Source organism: Narcine bancroftii, chromosome 1 (genome assembly GCF_036971445.1).
Source record: "Narcine bancroftii isolate sNarBan1 chromosome 1, sNarBan1.hap1, whole genome shotgun sequence".
Lineage (NCBI taxonomy): Eukaryota > Metazoa > Chordata > Chondrichthyes > Torpediniformes > Narcinidae > Narcine > Narcine bancroftii.
In genome coordinates, this window is record NC_091469.1 from 224384234 (window position 1) to 224412065 (window position 27832).

Genomic DNA, 27832 nt, shown 5'->3' on the forward strand with positions numbered 1-27832 from the left:
TTTCTCTCCGGTTTTAATCAGACATGTCAGGCCCGAGACATTGTTAATATATCTTTACCTCCTATGGATGCTGAGAGAACGGCCGAATTCCTCCAGCATTTGCTCTGTTTTTAACTACAATTACAGTGTCTGCAGACTTCCACGTTTCACGTAATACACACATCAAGATTCCATGCCTCATGACTTTCTGGATGAGACTCCCTTAGAGGATCTCATCAAATGTCTTATAAAATCTATATGCACCACATCTACCACCCTACCTTCTTTTGTTACCTCCTCAAAAAAAACTCATTTAAGCTCATGAGGCATGATCTTCACCTCACAAAGCTAGGCTGACTATCGTTGAGAACACCATACTTCTCTAAATTTCTGTAAATTCTGTCCCTAAAAATCCTCTCCAATAGTTTGCCCACTCACTGGTCTATAATTCCCAGGATTCTGTCTGTTACCTTTTTGAAACAAGGAACCATATTTGCCATTCTCTAACAATTCGGCTCCTCCCCTGTCACCAAGGAGGGCTCAAAGGTCATTGCCAATGCCCTAGCAATCTCTTCTCTTGCCTCCTTTAGAACCTGGGGTATATCTCACCTGGTCCCAGGGACTTAACAATCCTCTAATGTTTTTAAGAAGATCCAGCTCTTCCTCTTTGTTAATCTCAACATGGTTTGGCACGTAAGATTGTTCTAATCTGACCTCCTCTTGACCAAGGTCCTTTTCTCTGGTGAATACTGAAGCAAGATATTAATTTAGGACCCTCCCAACCTCCTCTGCCTTCAGGCACATGTTGCCTCTTTAAGAGACCCTACTGTCACTTTTGTTACCCTTCTGTTCAAATATACATAGAACGCCTTCGGGGCTTCCTTAATCCTGCCTGCCAAGGCCTTATATTCCCTTCGAGCTTTCTTGTCCTTAAGTTCCTTCCTGGCTACCGTATAATTTTCATGTTCATGTTTTTTTGGCTTCCTTCTTCTAATGGATGCTTCCTTTTTTTTTCTTAACTAGCTGTCTAGCCTGCTTTTTTTTTTCAACCATGGTTCCTTTTTCCTACCATATTTTCCCTGTGTCAGTGGGACAAATCTATCCAGGACCCTGTGTAAGTGGTCCCTAAACATCTTCCACGTGTCTTCTGTGTTTTCTCCTATGAACATCTGTTCCCAATTTACTCTCTCTGGTTCTTGCCTCATCCCATTGTAATTGGTCCTTCTCCAATTAAACACTTTTCCATTTTGTCTGTTTTTATCCTTGTCCGTGCTAAAGCTCAGAGAGTTGTGCTCACTTTCTACAAAAGACTCCCCTACCGAGAGGTATTTCACCTGACCAGGTTCATTACCCAGAACTTGGCATCATCCTTCCACCTTCTGCCCTATTCTCTGCACTCATATTCTCGTTCCCAACCCCCTGCCAAACCAGTTTAAATCCTCCCCAACGGTTCAAGTAAACCTGTCCATCAGGATATCAGTCCCTTTCCAGTTCAGGAGCAGTCCGTCCTTTGTGCTGCTGCCCCACCACAAACCTAACCATTCAGGCAGACCCATTTATCTGCCACAACTTTCTATTCCCACCCTCACTGGGCATATGACACTGGCAGCAATCCCAATATAACCACCCTTGAGGTCCTGCTTTTTAACTTTTTCCTAACTTCCTATATCCCCTCCTCAGGACCTCATCCATAATCCTATCTGAGTCATACCAACGTCTCCACGATATCTGGTTAGTCCACCTCCCATGTCAGAGTGCTGTGGTTATCCCTGATCCTGGCAGCTGGGAGACAACATACCATCTGGGAGTCTGATCTTGTTCACAGGACCTCCCATCTCTTCTTCTTTGGCTTGGCTTTGCGGATGAAGATTTATGGAGGGGGTAAATGTCCACGTCAGCTGCAGGCTCGTTGGTGGCTGACAAGTCCGATGCGGGACAGGCAGACACGGTTGCAGCGGTTGCAGGGGAAAATTGGTGGGTTGGGGTTGGGTGTTGGGTGTTTGCCTATCAAATCCTCAATCACTCTCCTCTTCTCCCCCCTTCATTAGCCGAATGGCCAGACCCTGTGCCAGGGACATGACAACTTGTCATTGGTAGACCGTCCTTCCCAACAGTATCCATAATGGTATTTATTGTTGAGGGGAACGAAATAAAGAGATTCTCTGCACTGACTGCCTATTCCTCTTCCCTCTCCTAACAATCACCCAGTTACCTACTTCTTTTGAGAGTGACGGTCTCCCTATAGCTTCCATTTATCACCCCTTCTGCTTCCCGAATGATCCAAAGTCCATCCTTTATCTTTATTCCTTTAACCATCAAAATGATTTTAAAAATTAAAGTATTTTTTTTTCTGTTTCCAGATTTTGTAAGTATAATAAAATTGGGTTCCATTTGGAGGAAATTATGTTATTATTTCACTATTATTGGAGTGGCTTTGTAACGTAACAATTAATGTTGCTGCCACACGGCTCTAAAGACCCATGTTTGACGCTGATCTCTGGTGCTGCCTGACCATTCTCTCTGTGACTTATAACTTCCTCCTAAAGCACAAGTTTTATCCCATTTTCCTAAGTAGCGTAATTCAATTTTGTAGATTATTCCCAGTGTAAGTGGACTGTGGGAGAATCTCTGAGTTGATGGTCAGTCGGCAGAATAAGTTGAACAGCATGGGATGGTTGGAAATGTTCTGGGAGCTGATTTTTGACTCAAATAGCTGAATGGGTTCCTACTATGCTATAAGAAGCTGACATTGACTGGATTGTTCCCACAGACTATGACGGAACATGATGTCCTGGATTCTCTGTCAAAAGACTTTGACCAAACACCTCCAGCTCCAATTTCAAAATGCTCAGCTGCAACATCTCATGCTCCTGTACCCCCCTCCAAGCAGAAAGAGGTACGAATTGGAGAATGAAAGTAATGGGTGGTCAAACCATGTCTCTGAGTTTGCATTCGGATTGATTAGATGTGGCCCAAATGCTTGACATTGACCAAAAAAAACCAGCAAAGGACTTTGTGTCGGGACGGATGGTGGGGAACTAGTACAATGCACTAAGTTGCTGGAGGAACTTAGCAGGTCACGAAGCATCCACGGAAAGCGATAGGCAGTTGACTTTTTAAGCCTCAGCCCTTTTTCAGCTGTATATGTCTGAAGAAGGGCTAATGCCCAAAACATCAACTACCTTGTCCTTTTTTCTGGCTGCTGCATGACCTGCTGAGTTTTTCCAGCACTTCTGCGAATTGTAAGGTGTGATGGTGTCAGGAATTGGGTGCCTTCTGTAGACTTCCCAATACTTATTTCAACTTCACTAGAAGTCATTATCAGTCATTGTTAAGCAGGATTTTCTACTCCCCATTTATTATGATGGAACAAACTCAGAATTTCCCCAAAGGTTGTGCATTACCAACCTCAATCATTTAGTTTTTAAGCGATTTTTAAAACAAATTAGAATTAGAGAAACAAAGTTTGACTATTTATTCTTCTTGTCGGAGGATTTGTTTCATATTCATCTGATGCAAATTCCTTGAGGTTGTTTTCAATTAATTTTCACCCTTTATTGGTACAAAAATTAATAGAAGCAACATTCTCTTGGTTTTGTCACACTTTTACTCCCAGTTCGTAGATGAGATGTGTAGAATAGAGAGTAAATGATGGTGTATTTTCTGTGCCTTTCGCTCTCTCTCTCTCTCTCTCTCTGTTTCAACTCAGCAGTGGAAGGGAGGAAGTAATGAACAATGAACTGACTGAATCAGCACAATTGGGTTTCAATAAAGAAACAATCCCTGTGGTGTTGTGAGATAAAGTCAATAATTTCAACTTCAATCACAGGCCACTAGTAAAATGCAAAAATATGGATTTGATATCTTTGGAGTACACAAGCAGACTGGTAATGTGAATACAGTAAAAACCCCTGATATCTGGCACCTACAGGGATTGGTAGATGGCAGCTAAGCAAGTTTTTGGTTGCTTGAGACTCCCTCTTTCCATGCCTAACTAATACACCTTCATTAAGAATAAGCAGTTTAAAAGACTAAAGACCATGCAAAATGTAAAGTGATTTGAAAAAAAAATCAGTATTGCAGACCTTAATTATGTAAAGTTCACTTTACTCAGGTAATTCCCGTAATTTACAAAATTCTAAATTTAAATTCTAACCCCAGTCGCTGGCGCTGTAACAGCATTGCTCTAACTGCATGACTAACTGTGCTGCCATCATAATTAAGCTCCCCTCCTCCAAGACTGATCAAGCCTCATTAATATACTTAATAATGTACTCAAAGAGATAAAGACTCTTACTAATAGACTCTTACTAATCAAGGATAAGGAGATGCTTTAGGTGAGTCACCTTCAACAGCAAGGGGCATCAACCAGCTCTTTATCCTGGACGACACCATTACTGTTTCACACAACTATATTCAAACAGCTACTGCGAGCAAAGCCCATCAAATCCACTCCGCTGGCTGAATATTTGCTCTTATCTTCACCAAAGGTTTATGTGTTACTTCAGAGAACATTTAACAATTTTAAACTTTTATCTAAAGTTTTAATTATGCTTATTTATTTTAATTTTTAAAATGTATTTATTTTTTTGCCAGTTGCTTGAATTTGAGGTAATGGGTTTTACTGCATTCAGTGGTCTTTTTGTAAAAGTTGAAGTTACTTATGTAATTTATTTGCAAGAATGTTCTTGACCATCATGAATCACAATGAAGCTGACAGTTACAAATTGCTTCACAGTTAAAGCCGAAATCTGTGTACACCCTTGCCCTCTAATAATTCTGCCACATGAATGTTGTTCACCCTGTTTTTATAGGATACTTGAATGCTTTTGTTGTATTTATCTTACTGCTTTATGAGTTGCTTTGTATTATAAGAATCTAACAGTGTTTTCTTTGTAAATAGGATAAACTGGCTCCTTCTACAGATACAAAAGACAAACCAAAGGTAATAGAAAAGATGTAGCTCAGTTTATTTTTTCTTGAAGTTTCGTTTATATTCATAAAGCAAAAGCAATGGTGTTTCATTTATATTGGTGTAAGGTGGAGTGAGGTTGGGTTTTTTCCCTATGGCGAGATGGTGGATGAGAGATGACTAAATATAGAGGCATAGATGGGCTGGACAGCCAGCACCTTCGCAGAGTGGCAATGGCCAAAACCAGGGGGTGTCTCTTTAAGGTGAGTGGAGGAAAGTTTAGGGGAGGTATCAGAGGAAGATTTATCAATTTATCATGTACGCTTTCTGTATGAAGTGACCAGAACTAAACACAATACACAAGTGTGGCCTTACCAGAGATTTGTAGAGTTGTGTGAGCTTAGAATGCATTTCCGGGATGGAGGTAGAGGCTGGTGCAAGAGGGAGATTTAAATGTTTCATAGGCACACGCAAACTCACATTCCACCTTATGCCATCGGTGCTCTGTGATTAGTAAGGGATTGCTTAAGGTGGTATGTGGGTGAAAAGGAAAAGTTTGAAAATTTCTGTTTTAATCATCCCTAATTGATTTGTTACATGCACGGTTTCATAACTCCAAAGGAAACGTAAAATATTTCAGTGACAATTGGGTCTAGACCAGTGATTCTCAATCTTCCCTTCCCACTTACATACCACCTTCAACAATCCCTACCTATCACAGAGCACCTATGGCATAGGGATTACTTAAGGCAGAATGTGAGTTAAGAGGGGCATTTTGAAAACCACTGGGTTAGATTGATGTAGAGTAGGTTTATCTAGGTCAACACAATATTGTAGGCCAAAGGGCCCGTAATGTCCGGTACTGTTCTGTGTCTATGTATAATGTGAATTTGTTTTCTGAGACAGGAAGGAATGTACACTCTGCTTCTCTCACAGAATAGCTGCCTGACCTGCTATGGATTTCCAGATGTTTTGTTTTTATTTTATGGATTGGAGCTTCCACATTTATGTAATATATGAGGTTCAGAACAAACTTAGGCAGTTGGGCATATTGTTGTAGTAAACACAGAGGCCATAGCTCATCTTAAAACCCAGTCCACTCACAATCAGGATTTATTGTCATGAACAGGCCATGACTGTGTTTTATGGCAGCATCATCATACAAACATATTATAACCATCTTACAATATTACTATATATTAAAAATTAATAATAATAGTGCACGAAAAATAAGGCCTTGTCTTTGGTTCATTGATCATTCAGGAATCTGATGGCAGCGAGGAAGAAGCTGTCCTTGTGCTGTTGAGTGCTCAACTTTAGGCTCCTTAGCTTTACCCCAATGATAGCCAAGTGAAGAGGGCATGGCCTGGATGGTGGGAGTCTTTGAGGATAGAGGCTCCTTTCTTACGACACCGTCTCATGTAGATGTCCTTGATGGAGTGACGTCTGGAGCCCGTGATGTCTGGAGTTTTTCTTGTCCTGAGAGTTAGCGCCTCCATACCAGGCAGTAATGCAACAGCCTGAATATTCCCCACGATACACCTGTAGAAGTTTACAAGACATACCAAATCTCCTCAGACACCTCACAAGGTATAGCCACTGGTGAGCCTTTTTTGTGATTGTATCAACATGGAGGCTCCAGAACAAATCCTTGGAGACGTTGACAGCCTGGAATTTGAAGTTCCTGACCCTCTACTACTGAGCCCTTGATGAGGACTGGGTCATGTTCCCCTGACTTCCTCCTGAACTCCACAATCATCTCCTTGGTTTTGCTGACATTAAGTGCAAGGCTGTTGTCATTATACCATTTAATGAGCTGATCTATCTCCCTCCATTACCGTTTGGGATTCTGCCGAAAACTGTAGTGTCATCAGCAAACTTGTAGATTGCATTGGAATTGTGCCTGGCCACACAGACGTGGGCGTATAATAAGTAGGGCAGTGGGATAAGCACACATCCTAGGGGTGGACCTAGGAGGAGGAGACATTGTTTCCAATTCTTACTGACTGTGGTCTTCCAATGAGAAAGTGAAGGATCCAGTTGCATAGAGGGGTACAGAGGCCCAGAGTTTGTAGCTTCTTGACCAGCATTGAGGGAATAATGGTGTTGAAGGCCAAGCTGTAGTCAATGAAGAGTAGCCGTATGTACGAACTGCTGTTTTGTGGTGATCCAGAGCTGAGTGGAGAGCAAATGATACAGCATCTGACATGGAGCAATTGTGACGATAGGCAAATTGCAGTGAGTCCAGATCTTTGCTTAGGTATGTGTTCATTCTGACCATGACCAACCCCTCGAAACATTTCATTACAGTAGAAGTTAATGCTACTGGGTGGTAGTCGTTAAGACAGCCCATGCTACTCTTCTTGGGTACTGGGATGATTGATGCCATTTTGAAGCTGGTGGGAACCTATGACTGCCTCAATGAAAGGTTGAAAATATCTGTGAACACTCTCGCTAGTTGGTTGGTGTAGATTTTCAGTACCCTAACGGGTATGTGGGTCAGGGCCTGACGCCTTGCGAGGATTCGCCCTCTTGAATGATGTTCTGATGTCACCTTCAAAGATAGATATCACAGGGTCCTCAGTCTTTTCAGGGATTCTAGCAGGCACCTTTTGGTGGTTCTTAAAATTGGCATAGAAGGTGTTCAGCTCATTGGGTAATGAAGCATCACCACCAACTATAGTTCACCCTCATTTTGTAGGTTGTAATGGCCTGCACTCCCTACCATGGCTGGCGGGTATCTGTCGCTGTCCCTCCGGAATTGCCACTTTACTTTGGTGATGACCTTCCACAGGTTGTACCTGGACTTCTTGTAAACATCTTGATCTCTGGCCTTAAACTCCCTTGTTCATGCCCTCAGTAGGTTGTAGATTCTCTGATTCATCCAGGGCTTCTGGTTGGGGACCACCTGGTATTTGTGTGTGGGCATACACTCATCCACGCGGGTCTTAATGAAGTTGGTGACACCTGTGGCATATCCATTCAAGTCTATGGATGAGTTCTTGAATGTGTTCTGGTCCACCGATTCAAAGCAGCCTTGCAGATGCTCCTGTCTTCACCACTGGTGCTGTGGTCTTCAACCTCTGCTTGTATACTGGGAGTAAAGTGCAACCAGGTGATCAAACTTGCCAAAGGACGGTCGTGGTATGGCTCGGTATGTGTTTTTCATGATGGTGGGTATCGGTGGTCGAGTGTGTTGGTTCCCTTGGTCTCATATGTGACGCGTTGTCAGAGTCTTCTTCCGGTTGGCCTGATTGATGTTTCTCACAATGATTGGGAAGGCATCAGGATGTTCTGTCTCATGGCTGTTTACCACAGTGCTCAGTCCCTCCAGTGCCAGCCTGATATTAGTCTGGGGTGGAATGTACACTGCGACCAGGATGATGGCGGTGAACTCCCTCGGCAGGTAGAGTGGGCGACACTTGATTGCCAGATGTTCCAGGTCGGGGGACCCTGACTAGGACATGTCCTTGCACCATGATGAATTGATAGTTTCACAAACGCCACTGTTCGATCAGCACGATGAAGGGCGTAGCCTTTGGATTGCCGTGCCGTGTCCAGAATGTCTGCGTTTAGCCATGTTTCCGTAAGACACATCACACAGCACTCCCTGATGTCTCTCCGATGTTGAAGTCTGATTTGGAGTTCATCAAGTTTGTCCACCAAGATGTGTACCTTGGCCAGGAGGATGGTAGGAAATGGAAGCCTCAGGTCCCAGCGTTTCATCTTGGCCTGTAGCCAAGTCTGAGTCCATGTGGTTACTTGAGTGTTAAAGTGGTGTGGTGATATGACCACCAGCCTACTGCAGGGGGCGTTCTCTGTACCTGCTGGAAGACCACCTAAGGGGCTGACTTCACCTGGCCGGCTGTCAATCAGCTGAGCTGAATATAAACCTGAGCTGGCCCCTCCTGACCCATTGACACGGGGAGCCACCAAAGCTTGAACTGGTGTTCAGACTTTTACTGGAATAAAGCCTGTTGTACAGTCTTTTCTGAGTTTGTGCTTACTCAGTGCACCACAAGTGGTTTAGAAGATGGAGCAACACAGCACAGAACAGGTCCTTCGGCTTCACCACCACCCCTGCATTGCATTCCAAGTGCCCACAAGGCTCTGTATATAAAAAAAAACTTACCCTGATGTCTCCCCTAAGCTTTTCTCCTTTCACTCTGTACACATGTCCTCTGGTGATTGCTACTCCCACCCCAGGAAAAAAAAATTCTGGCTGTCTATGCTTCTGATAATCCTGTAGACTTCTATTAAGTCACGTCTTATCCTTCTTTACTCCAAAGATAAAAAGCCCTAACTCTGCTAAGATTGCCTCATATGACATATTTTCCAATCCAGGCAATATCCTGATAAGTCTCCTCTGCTCCTTCTCCATAGCTTCCACATCCTTCCTGTAATGAGGTGACCAAAATTGAACACAATACACTAAATGTAGTTTCAACAGAGAGCTGTAACATTACCTCACAAATCATGGGGGACCTTGTCAAATGCCTTATAAAATCCATATGTACCACATCTTCCCTCATATCTTCATCAATATCTTATGTTACCTCTGCAAAATTAGGCCTGTGAGGCATGACCTTCACCTCACAAAGCCATACTGACTATCCCTGAGAAAACTGCACTTCTCCAAATGCTTGCAAATCCTGTCCTTGAGAATCCTTATCACTAGTTTGTACACCACTGCTGTAATAGTTACTGCTCTATAATTCCCAGGATTCTCTCCATTGCCTTTTTGAAATAAGGTGATCACATTTGCCATTTTCCAATCCTTTGCCCCTCCCCTCTGGCCAAGAGAGGCAACATACTATTCAGGAGTTTTGATCTTGTTCACGCGACCTCGTATCTATTTACCTATAAATCCACCTCTTCTTTCCCCCTTCTCTTCATAGCCAAAGGACCAGACACTGTCCCAGAGATTTGACCAGTTCAACTTATCCCTGATAGATTGTCCCCCACAACGGTATCTAAAATGATATACTTATTGTTGAGGGGAATGGCCACAGAAGTCCTCTGCACTGACCCCCAACTCCCCTTCCCTCTCCTAATAGTCACCCATTACCTGTCTCTTGCCTTTTATGTGTGACTATCTCCAGAATGATCCAAAGTTTATCCTTTAATTTCTTTATCCCTTTAACCATCAGAATGAATATTAAAACTTAAAATATATTTTTTTTACAAGTCACTGTTTCCAGATTTTGTAAATATAATAAAACTGGGTTCCATTTGGAGGAAAGTATGTTATTTATTTCATTATTATTGGAGTCGCAAGTAACAACAATTAACGTTGTGGCCGCATGCCTCTAAGGACCCATGTTTGACCCTGATCTCTGGTGCTGCCTGCTCATTCTCTCTGTAACTTACGACTTCCTCCTGAAACATGATTTTCTTCCACTTTCCTAAGTACAGTAATTGAGTATTGTAAATTGTTCCCAGTGTAAGTGGACTGTGGAAGAATCTCTGAGTTGATGGCCAGTTGGCAGAATAAGTTGAATAGAAATGTCTGAGAGGATGGGCATGTTCAGGGAGATGACTGGCTCAAATAGCTGAATGAGTTTCTACCATGCTGTAAGAAACTGACCTGATGAATCTATCCTGCCATATCTGAGGATGATGTGCATGCTTCAGGAGAGTGAATCCAAAGAAAGCAACTTGCCTGGACAGAGGACCTGGCCAACTATTAACAATCTCTGTTGACCAACTTATCAATGTACTCTTGGTTATCTTCAATATCTAACTCCAGCATGGCTTTGTACCCACCTGTTTCAAACAGATGTCAATCAATTTGGGCCCAAGAAGAGTGCAATAACCTGCTTTAATGACCTTCAATCAGTAGCACTTACATCAATAGTGATGGTGTTTTGAAAGGCTGGTGATGAAGCAGATCAGTTCCTGTCTGAGTAGTGACATAGATACATTACAGTTCGTCTATCATAGCAATAGGTCTATGGCAGGTGGCATCTAACTGGCTCTACAAAAAATTCTGGAACACTTGGGCAGTAAAGATTTGTTCATCAAGATTCTCTTTATCGACTAGATTTCAGCATCATCCCCTCAAAACGGATCAGCAAACTCCAAGACCTGGGAGTTAACACCCCACTGTGTAATTGGATCATGGATTTCCTCACCTCCAGACCACAATCAGTGAGGATTGCTAAGAACATGTCCACAATCTCCATCAGTATTGGAGCACCACAGGGCTGCGGTATGGAAATAACACCATCTACACATTTGATGATGATACCACAGTATAAAGAAAGGGGATGAGGCAGCTTACAGGAGGGAGATTGAAAACTTGGCTAAATGGTGCACCAACAACAACCTTGCACTCAATGTCACCAAAACTAAGGAGCTGATTGTTGACTTCAGGAAGGGAAAGCTAGAGGTAATACAATCTAGTGATCATTAGGGATCAGAGATGGAGAGGGTGAGCAAATTTAAGTTCTTGGGAGTCACTATGGCATCGTGAAGAAAACACATCAGTGTCTCTACTTCTTCAGGATTTTGCGGAGGTTGGGTGTGACACCATAAACCCTGGCAAAAATTTCTACAGATGTGTAGTGGAAAGTTTGTTGACCGGCTGCACCACGGTCTGTTGTGGGACACCAATACCCCTGAGCAGAAAGCCCTCCAAAAGGTAGTGGACACAGCCCAAGACATCACAAGTAAAACCCTCCCACTATCAAGAACAGCTACAGGGAACGCTGCCATCAGAGAGCAGCAGCAATCATCAAAGACCCACACCACCCAGTACAGAATCCGTTCTCGCTGCTACCATTAGGAAGGAGGTATAGATGCCACAACACTCACACCACCAGGTTCAGGAACAGCTGCTTCCTCTCCTCCATCAGACTCCTCAACAACAAACTCAATCAGGGACTCATTTAAGGACTTTTGTGCACTTTATTGATTTTAAAAAAATTCTCTTTGTATTGCACAGTCAGTTTGTTTACATTTGTTTTCTGTTTACATTTCTTTATTTGTTTATATTGTACGTTGTGTACAGTTTTTTTTCCCTACCACTAAGTGGCAATTCTGCTTGGCTTGCAAAGAAAAGAATCTCAGGGTTGTCTGTAATGTCATGTATGTTCTCTGGCAATAAATCTGAAATCTGTTCCTACAGACTATGACAGAACATGATGTCCTAGATTCTCTGTCAAAAGACTTTGTCCAAGCATCTCCAGCTCCAATTTCAAAATGCTCAGCTGCAACATCTTATGCTCCTGTACCTCCCTCCAAGCAGAAAGAGGTACGAATCTTGTAAAGTAATTGGTGATCAAATCAGGTCTCTGACTTTGTATTGTTTATATATATATTTATACCTATGTAATGTGTGTGTGTGTGTGTGTGTGTGTGTGTATATACATGTACTGTATATCTTCCAGGATGTCTTGGAACACCTGTAATGCATTTAAGCTTAGAGCTTTGTAGATCTCAGCAGGAATACCATCCTGCCCTGTTTCTTTATTTGAATTCATCTGCAAGATCACTTTATTGATCTCATCAGTAGAGGAAGACAGGTCTAGGTCATCCAGGACCGGCTGCTGAAGGGTCTGCCGTAAGACATCAGGATCATCTGTGGACGGTCTATTGAGAAGTATTGAGCCCAGCATTTTTTCAGTCCTTCCTGGTCTTTGATCAGGCTCAACCTGTCAGATAACAGCAAGGGGGAGCATCCTGATTTAGAAGGACCATTAACTGACTTTATGGCGCTGAAAAACTCTCTGGTGGATTGCATGTCTGATTATCGTTCCACCTGCTCAACCTTTCCCTGCCACCACTATATATGTATGTACCTGTATACCCACACCCACCAGCTCAGGCCAAAATTGTTGACTGCCTTTTACTTTTTCTGGCTACTGAATGACCTGCTGAGTTTCTGTGAATTGTAAGGGACTTTATGTGATGGTGTCAGGAATTGGTGCCTTCTGTAGACTGCCCAATATTTATTTCAACTTCAGTAGAAGTCATTATCAGTTGTTGTTAAGCAGAATACTGATTTTCTACTCCCCATTTATTATGATTGCACAAACTCAGAACTTCCCCAAAGGTTGTACATTACCAACCTCAATCATTTAGTTTTAAATGTGTGTGGTTTTATTTATTATGAGAATTAGAGAAACAATGTTTTATTAATTATTCTTCTTGTCAGATTATTTTCAATTAATTCTTGATATTGCTTTTAATTAATTTTCTCCCATTAACAATTAATTGGGGCAAAAATTAACAGAAGCAACATTCTCTTGGTTTTGTTGCACTTTCGCTCCCAATTCATGTGCAGAATAGAGAGTAAATGATGCCATATTTACTGTGCCCCCCTCTTTGTTTGGTACAACTCAGCAGTGAAACTCTCCACTTTCCATTTGTGCCTCTGTGCAGAATCAACGGAGGGAGTGTAATGAGCAATGGACTAATAATTAGCTGAATTAGTGTGGTTGGGTTTCAATTAATAAACAGCCCCAGCAGTGTTGTGAGGAAAAAGTCAACACTTCCAACTCAAATCAACGGGCCGCTAATAAAAGGCAAAAAATATGCATTTGATATCTTTGAAGTACATGAGCAGTTTTACAGTCTGGTGATGAGAATGTCTGCTTCTGCCTGAGGCCTTGTATGATTCTGTATATCATACTTAAGATCCAATGGTTGGTAGAAATGGATCTGGAATTCTCAATTTGTTAATACGTATGAATGCTAAATTACTGTTGCATTTTTTTTTATTGCCAAAGCACCTCTGCAAGCTTCACAGGTTGCCCCTGTTTCTGCAAGTCAAACTGATGATAAGATGAGTGGGGTTTAGAGTAAAACTGAAATTTAATAGCAGCTGTCAATGACGGGGAAGAATTATGTAAAGAAGCTGATTTAGCATATGAAGATGTTTCATCGTCTCCTTTCAGATGTCCTTGCAAAAATCTATCTGTAGCATTGCTGCCTGTGCTTCCAGTGTCCCCACAGCTCATTCCTAAATTCAGTAAAATTATTTCACTCTTGAACCAAACCAGGGCCTCGAGAGTAATTCCAACTCAACTTTCCAGAAGTAAGATGTGCACATAAACACTGTTAAAATCATGATTTCTTTACTTGCATTACGCTATTCAACATGCACGAAGCAAACTAAATCTCAAAATCAGATTTTATATTTGTCAAAGTGATCATTATTTTGGTTCACTTCTGTCAAGGCCACTGTCCAAGAAGTGTAAGCTTCAAATTACAGTTTAAATATTCATAAAGTTTGGATTGTTTACACCAATGCATTTTTTTTTATTTTCAAAGGGTAAAGATGCATTCGACCTTCTAGCAGAAACCCTTCCATCAACAGCACCAGATGACTCTACTCCCAAGTATACTGGCCCTGCAGTAAAGGTACAAATAAAAGTTGTCCTTGGTACTTTATATTTGCCCAAAATTTCTTCTGCAACTTTTCATTCTCGTGTTCTTAATGAAAGTATTGTTTTAGCATTATAGTCTTGAAATTCAGTTGACTCTTTTTATCAATTATGTAATGAAAAATCTGCTAATCGCTTTGGGAAACAATAGTTATCACAATTATGATGTTTGCTGTCATTCCAGAAATTCAGCATGTCATTTCTGAACATAAATCAAACTTGCACCCTTAATAGAGTTGTCATGTCATAGTTCCCCATTACATCCTTTTGGAGCACAAATGAGGAACGTGGATCATGTGGTCCTGCAAGCATTTATTGTTGGGCAATTTTGCGACAATGTGGTGTTCTGAGAGCAGCACTGGGTTGGAATATTAACCAAATGGGCCAGCGACTGAACTATAATCCAGCATGCCTCACTCTGCATCTCCTCCTGCTCCATCACCCTTCTGTCTCCCTGGTCAATGACATAATCCCATGACTTGCCTCCGAAATCCCTCGACTTCAAACCTCCGAGTCTTTAATCTGCGAATTCCCACCCAAACTATTCCAATGCTCTGCCTTTGTCCCAATTGTACACTCCATCCAAATACGAGTTCCATTGTTCTGAGTTTTTCCTTTTGATTGGCCACCTCTGATCCTAATTCATCCATTCATATCTCCCAGATATCTGTCGCTAATCCTATCCAATACTCCCACCATCATCCGTAATGCATTGAGCTTTGGGTATAATGGGCATTTTCAGCAAGCAGGCCAGTGACAAAAAGTCCCATTGCTACAGTCAAGGTACACTAAAAAAAAATTGTTAACATTATTCTACCTACACCTCTCTCCAATCCCCATGCTCGATGCAACAGTCATTTGACAGGTAACAACAATGTGAAGCATCAGATTTGTTTTCGTGTTGCCTTCCATAATAGTGTGCAACTTTCTGTGATGATATAATGAAGTTTCTTGCAATGTTTTTCTATTTTAATGTAATTGTAGAAGTACTTTGCTGTTGGTGTATTGCACCACAAGGATTATAATGAAAACATCGAATAGGATGAAGGAGCAAAATCAAAAGCTATTTTAGAAATATGTCGCTTGGGTGCAGATATATGAGGCAAAGCTCCCCTGGGATCAAACATCCCACTGGGTTATGAGCAGTCGGATTTGTGGTTAGATAGGTGTCAGGCAGATAAAGGAGATCTCGTGTCAAGGTAACAGAGTTCCTGAGAGGAACCAAAGATGATGGGATCAACACAATGTTTTAGTTTGGGACATTTCAGCCTGGCATCGAAGTAAGGATTCAGACATTTTCTGTCAATGCCTTTGACAAGTAACTTTGTTACCTCCATGGGTTAGCTTGATTCATATCTTTCCTTCAATCACTTCAGTGAAGCACAGGAAATGGATATCGAATCATTGTATGGATCCAAATTTAGCTTGGATTATTTTGTTTCTCGTGTTTCTCTGAAGCTCCCAGCTGAGGTGGTAAATGCTGGCTCATTAACACTTAAGAGGAATTTGGACAGGTATGTGGATGGGAGAGGCAAGGAGGATGCAGGTCGATGGAACTGGGCAAAAAAAAAAATGGTTTGGCACAGACTGGAAGGACCGAAGAGGTCTGTTTCTGTGCTGTAATGTTCTATGGTTCTATGATTTCAGGAATTAGATGTAACTAAGAAGAAGGGCGAACGAGAGGGAGAGCATGAGCACACAATACCACCCGATTACCGATTTACAGAGCAGCCTGATGCTAAGGTCAGTCAATCCACCATTTTGAGAATAGGAATAATTGTTTCAATAACTTGCTATTTTATAATCTGACCTCATAAAGTACATATAAAAAAAAATCTATAATGGTTTACTTTCCAAAGAGCAGATGTGAAATTCTCTCACAATAGTAATAATGATCCTGGAGTCACATATGACAAGGAACCTAATGGAATTACAAAAGAAATGTTGCTGAATAATTAAAACCAAAATCTTTGATCAATCCTGCTTTTCTAGTGGATAACCGTACTATTGTGCTTTGATGGAACCTGACTCGCTGGATCAAATTTAGTGCTGCTTTACAATCTGCTATCAATCCGAAATAATTCTGATGCACCCAAGAAAGACTTAATTCTGTCTGTTTATTTGCAACAGGATAAAAGCAAATGCCCCCTTTCCATCACTACTCCACCAGCAAAACAAAAGGTAATGGTGAAAATTAAACTACTTATTTATTTTTCTTAAAGGAGTGCTTTCTTCTGAAGTTCTTTGGGAAGTGGTCCTTGCAACCTCTGCATGTCAGCCATCAAAGCTTTCAAAGTAGTCTTGCTGCCCCAACAGATTAGGAGCACAGTTGGCTTGAGTGCCATTATTAAGCCATAATGGTGGATTTTTAAAATTCTCACTCCCAGACAGCTTCCTATCACCCTAGCTAACAATTGACTGAATATGGACCAGCAGTAATAGTCCAGTTAGGTTTTTCACAGAAACAGAAATGGTTGACATCTCTTTCATCCTTCACAGTGATGGGCAAGAGAATGAGAGCAGTGTGAAAGTATCCGGAACAGTTGTAGTACTGATAAGATGAGATACCCCTCCCTTCTATAATAAAAAAAACTTGAAAATGCTAACACCATTCAGCAAGTCATGATCATCTATGGAGAGTGTTAACTGTCAATAATGCAGATGAACTAACTGCCTTATGAACTGATTAGTTAGCATTCCCTGTTTTATTACAACTTTGGAAAATTACTTTGCTTTCTATGCATTAAAAAGCAATACAATGTAGTAATTAAATGGAGTGCATTACAATTTGGAGAAAATTGTATCTCTTTATATATATATATACACTTGTACAGATGTTAAAAGCTTATTAAATCTGCTACATGGGTGGAACATTGGTTCCCTTTATGATTCTAAATATCGGAGGCAGTCTTTTCTTGAAACATTAGTTAGAGTTGAATTGAATGAATCAGAAGCATGTTCAGATATGGGATTAGCACAGGTCCCTATCATGTCCATTCGTGTGTTTTGAGCCATCTTTCAGCTGGTCTGCAACACTGATTCTATTGTTACAGGTGATGAGCGAGAGTGATGTCCTGGAGTCTCTGTCAGCAGACTTTGACAAGAGCTCTGCTGCTCCAATTACAAAATGCTCATTTACAACAGCAGAATTTTCAGAACCTCCCTCCCTGCAGAAAAAGGTATGGCTCTTATTTTAAAGTAAAGAATGAAGACTTGTATTTTTTTTAAATCATCTATTAGTTCTCCCAGATCCTGAATGTTTTAATTTAACTACTTGGACTGTAGGTTCTGGAATGTTTGAAGGATCACTTGTTGAATCCATACACTCTTCCCTACATAAGACTGGCGAATCTTGAAGTGATGGATTGATTGAATTATACATGGACTTCCTGTGCTCCTTTCAGATAGACTGTGGCATCTTGTATCTTTCTCCATTGGTTTAAACTATCTTTGGCCATGGATTTTCATGAGTTAGTGAAGATGTTGCATATTTTCAAGGAGGCTCCTTGGAGTATTTTCTCTCATCTGGATAACTTGCCGTAATGGAGATCAGGGTAGAGAATATGTTTTGGAAGTTTGATGTCATACAATGATGCAGCCAAATGGAGGCCAACAAGATTTTTTTTTATCCAAAAAAAGTCTTTATTCACAAATTATTTACAAGAGGAAAACTGTACAGAGTCCATTCCCACCCTTTCATAACCATACATTCCCATCACTGTGTATTGTTACCTTCAATTTTATTAACACCATTACTACAACTGTGGTACATTGTCACTTCTCCCTCTTCTGGTGTTTGAGGTACTTCTCCTCCGTCTCAGCCCCTCAATGCTAGGTAATGAGGAGACTCTAGACGGTGGTCCTTCCCCACAATGCCCTGGTGTTGGCTGCACCCCTCAGCATGTACTCCTGCAGCCAGGAGTGGACCAGTTGGCAGCATTCCTTCACCAATACCTTCATTTGCTGAAAGGCCAACAGGTTTCAGGCAGGCCAAAGTGCATCTTTCACTGAGTTGATAGTCTTCCAGCAGTTCTGGATGTCTAGCCTCTGGATCAGAGAGCCCACTGTCATGCTAATACTGGGGATGAACCATGTCAAGACACTTGCATTCCTCTCCACACACACTTAGCAAAGAGGTGGGCAATTGTCTCCACTCCACTGCTGTCATTTTGAGTCAACCTGCAGGAAGAGGGATGTTCTGGTCATACAGGAAGGATCTGACTGGGAAGGCTCCTCTCACTGCCAGCCAGGCCAAGTCCTGGTGCCTGATTGTCAGAGGCATTCCACTAGATGACCTGGACTGTCTGCTCAGGAAACAATCCCACCAGATCCATGGAGTCCTCATCTTTCAGTATCTGCAGGACATACTGGAAAAACATTTTCACCAAGAATAGGTGGTGTGGTGAAGTCCAGCTGACTGTGACATTGCACTGTAATGGGGCCAGGCCCATCCTTTGTAACACCTGGGACAGGTAGAACCTCAGCACTCAGCACACTTGGTGCTTTCGTACTTTGATTCCACACACAGCCTGATGCAACCATACACAAAGATGGTCACCAGGATGAGGGCAACGTTGGGTTGCTCTTGCCGGCTCTTCACCTTTCAGAGTTCCTCCCTTACATCCACCCCTCTCAACTGCAGAAGGAAGAGTTGCTGGAGGTCCTTCTGGAGAAAGCTCAGTTCCCAAGGCCTCCATCTAGCTATCTGAACACCACTGAGGATTTTTAAAAAAAACACCTCTTAATGTTCCCCTTGGTTGCTTCCCACGAGGTCACTGGGGAGTCAAAGAAGGTTTTCATGGTTCTCTGAACTAGAGTACTCCTTTACATCCTCTTTGACTTTTAGGGTCAGCAGTTTCACATTCCACTTCCATGTACTGGAAAAGTTCCTCATGGTATTGCATTCAGCTGCTCAATCAATTTCCTTCCTTTCATTGTAAGGTCAAATGTGGGATGTGCACTGATGTTTGTACAATGGACAATTTCCTTATTAAGTCCTCAGCCACTGAAGCTGCCTATGCCTGCATTGACCAAGATCTGGACAGTATTTAGTCATGGGCTGGTGAGTGGCAGATAAAATTCAGATTTATTGTCAGAGGACATCGCATATAACCCTGAGATTATTTTTTCTGTTCGAAAAGCAGAATTTCTACTTGTTAGTAGTGCAAAAAAAAATTTGTACTCAAGAAAATATACATTTACAAAAGAAATAAATGTAAACATGAAGGAAGTGCAAACAAAGAGTGTAATACAGAAAATAATTAGTCAATAATAAATAATAGACAAAGAAAGTGTCCTTAAATGAGTCTCTGATTGAGTGATGTTTAAGAGTCTGATAGAGTACTGCACCTGAACCTGGTGATATGAGACTTGTGGCACCTATATCTCTTTCCTGATGGAAGAAACAAGAATACAGCGTGTCCAGGGAGGTGTGGATCCTTAATGCTCTCCAGTGGCAGCATCCCATGTAAATTTACTCAATGGTAGGGAGGGTTTTGCATGTGATGTCCTGGGCTGTGCCTATTACCTTTTGCAGGGTAATGCTCAGTGGCATTGGTGCTCCCATACTAGAAAGAAAGAATCAATGTGAGTGAACTTCATGGATTAGTGCTCCAATCAGTCCTCTGCCAAAAATCATGAGTAGATGCTTAGTCTCCTCTTTTCGTCTGCTGCCAGCAGCCAGCAAGACTGACAGAGCGACAGGACAACTAAAAACGAAACATCACTAGAAATGGCCTTTTCTTTTTTTGTACAGGATCCCCCGCTGAAAGCTTCAACAGCTACTTCCATGTGCGCAAGTCAATAAATGATAAAGCATTTATCAAATATGAGCATTTTTGAAAGTGCAGTCAGGTTCGTGGGTTATGGTTTCATTTATAAGGGGCGGGGGGAAAAACTGGCAATATTTAAAAGGATTTTCTTTGAGTATTTTGGATAGGTACATGTATGGGAGGTGTATGGAGGGATGTGCTCTGGATCCAGCCCAGTGGGGCTAGGCAGAATTTGAATTTAGCACGGAGTAGAAGGCCGTATGGCCTGTGTTTGTTCTATAGTACTCAATGTTCTAGGGAGAATGTTTAAGGAGGATTTTGAGACATTTTAGATACCTGGAATGTTCTGAGAGGGGAAGCAAATATGAAAACAACATTTAAAGACATTTAGACAGAACGTATGAACAAGCAGGGATTGTTACAGGCATATATCAGGGTTTGTGTATGTGCAATGTATTTTGTAGAAGCCTGTTATCCCTCATGGAATTGGTACCTTAGCTGGTTATCTGTGCCGTCTGGAGCAATAATGTGGCCTGTTTTTCATCTCCAGAGTCTTCTCTACTCAAGATTTTTTTAGGACTCCAGAGTTTATATGGATGGGGCAGCTGTGTGGTATTTCAACCTGGTTTTTTATTGAAAGGCTCTCATAATAAGTTTAGGAGAGGAAGCATGCCTCTGGTGAATGCATGCCACTGTTTGTGTAAATGATCATTGAGCAAACAGGTATCTGTGAACAAGACCTCTCCTCTAGCCAGGCTAGCCAGAACCAGTGAGGTCCATTTGCAATTGAGGACACTGCTCCAATGGACTAGGACAGTCTCTTCAAGGGGATGCCTCTGTGGCCATTTCCTCCCTGTTTTCCATCAGTGTGATCCCAGATGATCTGACCATTCCTTCTATCCATCCCTTCTATCCCCGGACAACAACTCCAGAGATCACAGTCTGTGAAATGAGAGTCTTGCTTCCACGCTCTGTCTACGTGGGTGCAGCCAAAGAGCAGGACTCAGCTTTGCCATGGACAAGTTGGGCCAAAGGGCCTTTTTCTGTGCCTTATTGTTCTGAGGCACAGTTAGTGCAGCGGTTAGCACACCTTAACGGCGTCATGAATTGGGACCAAGGTTTAACTCCCATGTTGTCTGTAAGGAGTTTGTACATTGTCCCTGTATCTGCATGGGTTTTCCCAGTAGCTCCAGATTCCTTCCACCCTTTAAAACGTACCAGGGGTGTAGGTTTTGGGGGAGTAAATGGGTGGCTCAGGCTCATGGGATGAAGTGGCCTGTTACCATGCTGTATGCCTAAAAAAATATTTTAAATGCCTGCCCTTTAAGAACTTTAGATATGACATAATTTACAATTGCAAAATGCTGGCAATAACACAAATCTACATTAGTGGCATGCTTCACATGAACAAGGGCATTGACTAATTAAATTCTCCTGTGATTTTACATGGGAATTGCGAATGAACACATCCTTGATGCACCAATGAGAATTTGTATGTGTGATCTTCATGGCACTGGATTAGTGCTCCAATCTGTCCTCTGCCAAAAATCATGAGTAGATGCTTAGTCTCCTCTTTTAGTCTGCTGGCAGAGCGACAGGATAATTGAAAAGGAAACATCACTAGAAACGGCCTTTTCATTTTTTGTACAGGATCCCCCGCTGAAACCTTCAACAGTTACTTCCGTGTGTGCAAGTCAAGGTGGTCCTAAGGTAAATGATAAAACATTTATCAAATATGAGCATTTTTGAAAGTGCAGTCAGGTTCGTGGGTTATGATTTCACTTATAAAGGGTGGAGGAAAAAAACTGGCAATGTTTAAAAGGATTTTCTTTGAGTATTTTGGATAGGTACATGTATGGGAGGTGTATGGAGGGATGTGCTCTGGATCCAGCCCAGTGGGGCTAGGCAGAATTTGAATTTAGCACGGAGTAGAAGGCTGTGTGGCCTGTGTTTGTTCTATAGTACTCAATGTTCTTGGGAGAATGTTTAAGGAGGATTTTGAGACATTTTAGATAGCTGGAATGTTCTGAGAGGGGAAGCAAATATGACAACAACATTTAAAGATATTTAGACAGAACGTATGAACAAGCAGGGATTGTTACAGGCAAACATCAGGGTTTGTGTATGTGCAATTTATTCTTTTGTAGAAGCCTGTTATCCCTCATGGTATTGGTACCTTAGCTGGTTATCTGTGCCGTCTGGAGCAATAATGTGGCCTATTCTTCACCAGAGTCTTCTCCACTCGGATGGGGCAGCTGTGTGGTATTTCATCCTGGTTTTTATTGAAAGGCTCTCATAATAAGTTTAGGAGAGGAAGCATGCCTCTGGTGAATGCATGCCATTGTTTGTGTAAATGATCATTGAGCAAGCAGGTATCTGTGAACAAGCCCTCTCCTCTAGCCAGGCTAGCCAGAACCAGTGAGGTCCATTTGCAATTGAGGACACTGCTCCAATGGACTAGGTCAGTCTCTTCAAGGGGATGCCTCTGTGGCCATTTCCTCCCTGTTTCCTGTCAGTGTGATCCCAGATGATCTGACCATTCCTTCTATCCATCCCTTCTATCCCCGGACAACAACTCCAGAGATCACAGTCTGTGAAATGAGAGTCCTGCTTCCACCCTCTGTCTGCGTGGGTGCAGCCAAAGTGCAGGACTCAGCTTTGCCATGGACAAGTTGGGCCAAAGGGCCTTTTTCTGTGCCTTATTGTTCTGAGGCACAGTTAGTGCAGCGGTTAGCACACCTTAACGGCGTCATGAATTGGGACCAAGGTTTAACTCCCATGTTGTCTGTAAGGAGTTTGTACATTGTCCCTGTATCTGCATGGGTTTTCCCAGTAGCTCCAGATTCCTTCCACCCTTTAAAACGTACCAGGGGTGTAGGTTTTGGGGGAGTAAATGGGTGGCTCAGGCTCATGGGATGAAGTGGCCTGTTACCATGCTGTATGCCTAAAAAAATATTTTAAATGCCTGCCCTTTAAGAACTTTAGATATGACATAATTTACAATTGCAAAATGCTGGCAATAACGCAAATCTACATTAGTGGCATGCTTCTCATGAACAAGGGCATTGACTAATTAAATTCTCCTGTGCTTTTACATGCGAATTGCGAATGAACACATCCTTGATGCACCAATGAGAATCTGTATGTGTGATCTTCATGGCACTGGATTAGTGCTCCAATCAGTCCTCTGCCAAAAATCATGAGCAGATGCTTAGTCTTCTCTTTTCGTCTGCTGCCAGCAGCCAGCAAGACTGACAGAGCGACAGGACAATTAAAAAGGAAACATCACTAGAAATGGCCTTTTCTTTTTTTGTACAGGATCCCCTGCTGAAAGCTTCAACAGCTACTTCTGTGTGTGCAAGTCAAGGTGGTCCTAAGGTAAATGATAAAGCATTTATTAAATATGAGCATTTTTGAAAGTGCAGTCAGGTTCGTGGGTTATGGTTTCATCTATCCCCGGGGAAAAAACTGGCAATGTTTAAAAGGATTTTTTTTGAGTATTTTGGATAGGTACATGTATGGGAGGTGTATGGAGTGATGTGCTCTGGATCCAGCCCAGTGGGGCTAGGCAGAATTTGAATTTAGCACAGAGTAGAAGGCTGTATGGCCTGTGCCTGTTCTATAGTACTCAATGTTCTAGGGAGAATGTTTAAGGAGGATTTTGAGACATTTTAGATACCTGGAATGTTCTGAGAGGGGAAGCAAATATGACAACAATATTTAAAGACATTTAGACAGAACGTATGAACAAGCAGGGATTGTTACAGGCAAACATCAGGGTTTATGTGTAATGCATTCTTTTGTAGAAGTCTGTTATCCCACATGGTATTGGTACCCTAGGTGGTTATCTGTGACGTCCGGAGCAATAATGTGGCCTGTTCTTCGTCCCAGAGTCTTCTCTACTCAAGATTTTTTTTAGGACTCCAGAGTTTATACGGATGGGGCAGCTGTGTGGTATTTCATCCTGGTTTTTATTGAAAGGCTCTCATAATAAGTTTAGGAGAGGAAGCATGCCTCTGGTGAATGCATGCCACTGTTTGTGTAAATGATCATTGAGCAAGCAGGTATCTGTGAACAAGCCCTCTCCTCTAGCCAGGCTAGCCAGAACAAGTAAGGTCCATTTGCACTTGAGGACACTGCTCCAATGGACTAGGAGAGTCTCTTCAAGGGGATGCCTCTGTGGCCATTTCCTCCCTGTTTCCCGTCAGTGTGATCCCAGATGATCTGACCATTCCTTCTATCCATCCCTTCTATCCCCGGACAACAACTCCAGAGATCACAGTCTGTGAAATGAGAGTCCTGCTTCCACGCTCTGTCTGCATGGGTGCAGCCAAAGAGCAGGACTCAGCTGTGCCATGGACAAGTTGGGCCAAAGGGCCTTTTTCTGTGCCTTATTGTTCTGAGGCACAGTTGGTGCAGCGTTTATCACAACCCCTTAACAGCGTCAGTGATTGGGACCAGGGTTTAACTCCCATGTTGTCTGTAAGGACATTGTCCCCATGTCTGCATGGGTTTTTCCCAGCGGCTCCAGTTTCCTTCCACCCTTTAAAACATACCAGGGGTGTAGGTTTTGGGGTTGTAAATGGGTGGCACAGGCTCGTGGGATGAAATTGCCTGTTACCATGTTGTACGTCTAATTTTTTTTTTAAATGACTGCCCTTTAAGAACTTAAGATATGACATAATTTACAATTGCAAAATGCTGGCAATAACACAAATCTACATTGGTGGCATGCTTCACATGATCGAGGGCATCGACTAATTAAATCTCCTGTGCTTTTGCATGCGAATTGCAAATTCACACATCCTTGATGCACCGATGAGAATCTGTGTGTGTGATCCTCATGGCACTGGATTAGTGCTCCAATCAGTCCTCTGCCAAAAATCATGAGTAGATGCTTAGTCTCCTCTTTTCGTTTGCTGCCAGCAGCCAGCAAGACTGACAGAGCATCACGACAATTGAAAAGGAAACATCACTAGAAATGGCCTTTTCTTTTTTTGTACAGGATCCCCTGCTGAAAGCTTCAACAGCTACTTCCGTGTGTGCAAGTCAAGGTGGTCCTAAGGTAAATGATAAAGCATTTATCAAATATGAGCATTTTTGAAAGTGCAGTCAGGTTCGTGGGTTATGGTTTCATTTATAAAGGGCGGGGGGAAAAACTGGCAATGTTTAAAAGGATTTTCTTTGAGTATTTTGGATAGGTACATGTATGGGAGGTGTATGGAGGGATGTGCTCTGGATCCAGCCCAGTGGGGCTAGGCAGAATTTGAATTTAGCACGGAGTAGAAGGCTGTATGGCCTGTGTCTGTTCTATAGTACTCAATGTTCTAGGGAGAATGTTTAAGGAGGATTTTGAGATATTTTAGATACCTGGAATGTTCTGAGAGGGGAAGCAAATATGAAAACAACATTTAAAGACATTTAGACAGAACATATGAACAAGCAGGGATTGTTACAGGCAAACATCAGGGTTTGAGTATGTGCAATGTATTCTTTTGTAGAAGCCTGTTATCCCTCATGGTATTGGTACCTTAGCTGGTTATCTGTGCCATCTGGAGCAATAATGTGGCCTGTTCTTCATCTCCAGAGTCTTCTCTACTCAAGATTTTTTAGGACTCCAGAGTTTATACGGATGAGGCAGCTGTGTGGTATTTCATCCTGGTTTTTATTGAAAGGTGCTCATAATAAGTTTAGGAGAGGAAGCATGCCTCTAGTGAATGCATGCCACTGTTTGTGTAAATGATCATTGAGCACGCAGGTATCTGTGAACAAGCCCTCTACTCTAGCCAGGCTAGCCAGAACAAGTAAGGCCCATTTGTAATTGAGGGCACTGCTCCAATGGACGAGGAGAGTCTCTTCAAGGTGATGCCTCTGTGACCATTTCCTCCCTGTTTCCCATCAGTGTGATCCCAGATGAACTGACCATTCCTTCTATCCATCCTTTCTATCCCCGGTCAACAACTCCAGAGATCACAGTCTGAGAAATGACTGTCCTGCTTCCACCCTCTGTCTGCGTGGGTGCAGCCAAAGAGCAGTACTCAGCTGTGCCATGGACAAGTTGGGCCAAAGGGCCTTTTTCTGTGCCTTATTGTTCTGAGGCACAGTTGGTGCAGCGTTTATCACAACACCTTAACGGCGTCAGTGATTGGAACCAGGTTTAACTCCCATGTTGTCTGTAAGGAGTTTGTACATTGTCCCCATATCTGCATGGGTTTTTCCCAGCGGCTCTGGTTTCCTTCCACCATTCAAAACATACCAGGGGTGTAGGTTTTGGGGTTGTAAATGGGTGGCACAGGCTTGTGGGATGAAATGGCCTTTTACCATGTTGTACGTCTAATTTTTTTTTTAAATGACTGCCCTTTAAGAACTTAAGATATGACATAATTTACAATTGCAAAATGCTGGCAATAACACAAATCTACATTGGTGGCATGCTTCACATGATCGAGGGCATCGACTAATTAAATTCCCTTGTGCTTTTACATGAAATTGCAAATTAACACATCCTTGGTGCACCAGTGTGTGTGTGCGTGTGTGCGTGTGTGTGTGCGATCCTCATGGCACTGGATTAGTGCTCCAATCAGTCTTCTGCCAAAAATCATGAGTAGATGCTTAGTCTCCTCTTTTCGTATGCTGCCAGCAGCCAGCAAGACTGACAGAGCGTCAGGACAATTAAAAAGGAAACATCACTATAAATGGCCTTTTCTTTTTTTGTACAGGATCCCCCGCTGAAAGCTTCAACAGCTGCTTCCGTGTCTGCAAGTCAAGGTGTTCCTAAGGTAAATGATAAAGCATTGTGTCAAAGGTAAAATATGAGCATTTTTGAAAGTGCAGTCAGGTTCGTGGGTTATGATTTCATTTATAAAGGGTGGGTGAAAAAACTGGCAATGTTTAAAAGGATTTTCTTTGAGTATTTTGGATAGGTACATGTATGGGAGGTGTATGGAGGGATGTGCTCTGGATCCAGCCCAGTGTGGCTAGGCAGAATTTAAATTTAGCATGGAGTAGAAGGCTGTATGGCCTGTGTTTGATCTATAGTACTCAATGTTCTAGGGAGAATGTTTAAGGAGGATTTTGAGACATTTTAGATACCTGGAATGTTCTGAGAGGGGAAGCAAATATGACAACAACATTTAAAGACATTTAGACAGAACGTATGAACAAGCAGGGATTGTTACAGGCAAACATCAGGGTTTATGTGTAATGCATTCTTTTGTAGAAGTCTGTTATCCCTCATGGTATTGGTACCTTAGCTGGTTATCTGTGACGTCCGGAGCAATAATGTGGCCTGTTCTTCGTCCCAGAGTCTTCTCTACTCAAGATTTTTTTAGGACTCCAGAGTTTATACGGATGGGGCAGCTGTGTGGTATTTCATCCTGGTTTTTATTGAAAGGCTCTCATAATAAGTTTAGGAGAGGAAGCATGCCTCTGGTGAATGCATGCCACTGTTTGTGTAAATGATCATTGAGCAAGCAGGTATCTGTGAACAAGCCCTCTCCTCTAGCCAGGCTAGCCAGAACAAGTAAGGTCCATTTGCACTTGAGGACACTGCTCCAATGGACTAGGAGAGTCTCTTCAAGGGGATGCCTCTGTGGCCATTTCCTCCCTGTTTCCCGTCAGTGTGATCCCAGATGATCTGACCATTCCTTCTATCCATCCCTTCTATCCCCGGACAACAACTCCAGAGATCACATTCTGTGAAATGAGAGTCCTGCTTCCACCCTCTGTCTGCGTGGGTGCAGCCAAAGAGCAGGACTCAGCTGTGCCATGGACAAGTTGGG

General features: G+C 42.3%; 1 protein-coding gene across 11 annotated transcripts in view; it reads left to right on the forward strand.

Moving 5' to 3' along the window:
* The window catches only part of cast (calpastatin), a 194597-nt gene that overhangs the window by 139009 nt on the left and 27756 nt on the right, over nt 1-27832 (forward strand). For 9 of the 11 annotated variants that reach the window (XM_069891956.1, XM_069891995.1, XM_069891947.1 and 6 more), the window contains 11 exons: nt 2750-2875; nt 4883-4924; nt 12021-12146; nt 14168-14257; nt 15928-16023; nt 16411-16461; nt 17334-17459; nt 21702-21761; nt 23370-23429; nt 25057-25116; nt 26771-26830. In XM_069891956.1, coding sequence (XP_069748057.1) covers nt 2750-2875; nt 4883-4924; nt 12021-12146; nt 14168-14257; nt 15928-16023; nt 16411-16461; nt 17334-17459; nt 21702-21761; nt 23370-23429; nt 25057-25116; nt 26771-26830 — 897 coding nt within the window. The remainder of the gene's footprint in view (nt 1-2749; nt 2876-4882; nt 4925-12020; nt 12147-14167; nt 14258-15927; nt 16024-16410; nt 16462-17333; nt 17460-21701; nt 21762-23369; nt 23430-25056; nt 25117-26770; nt 26831-27832) is intronic. The other 2 variants (XM_069891984.1, XM_069891974.1) reach the window with 2 other exon arrangements.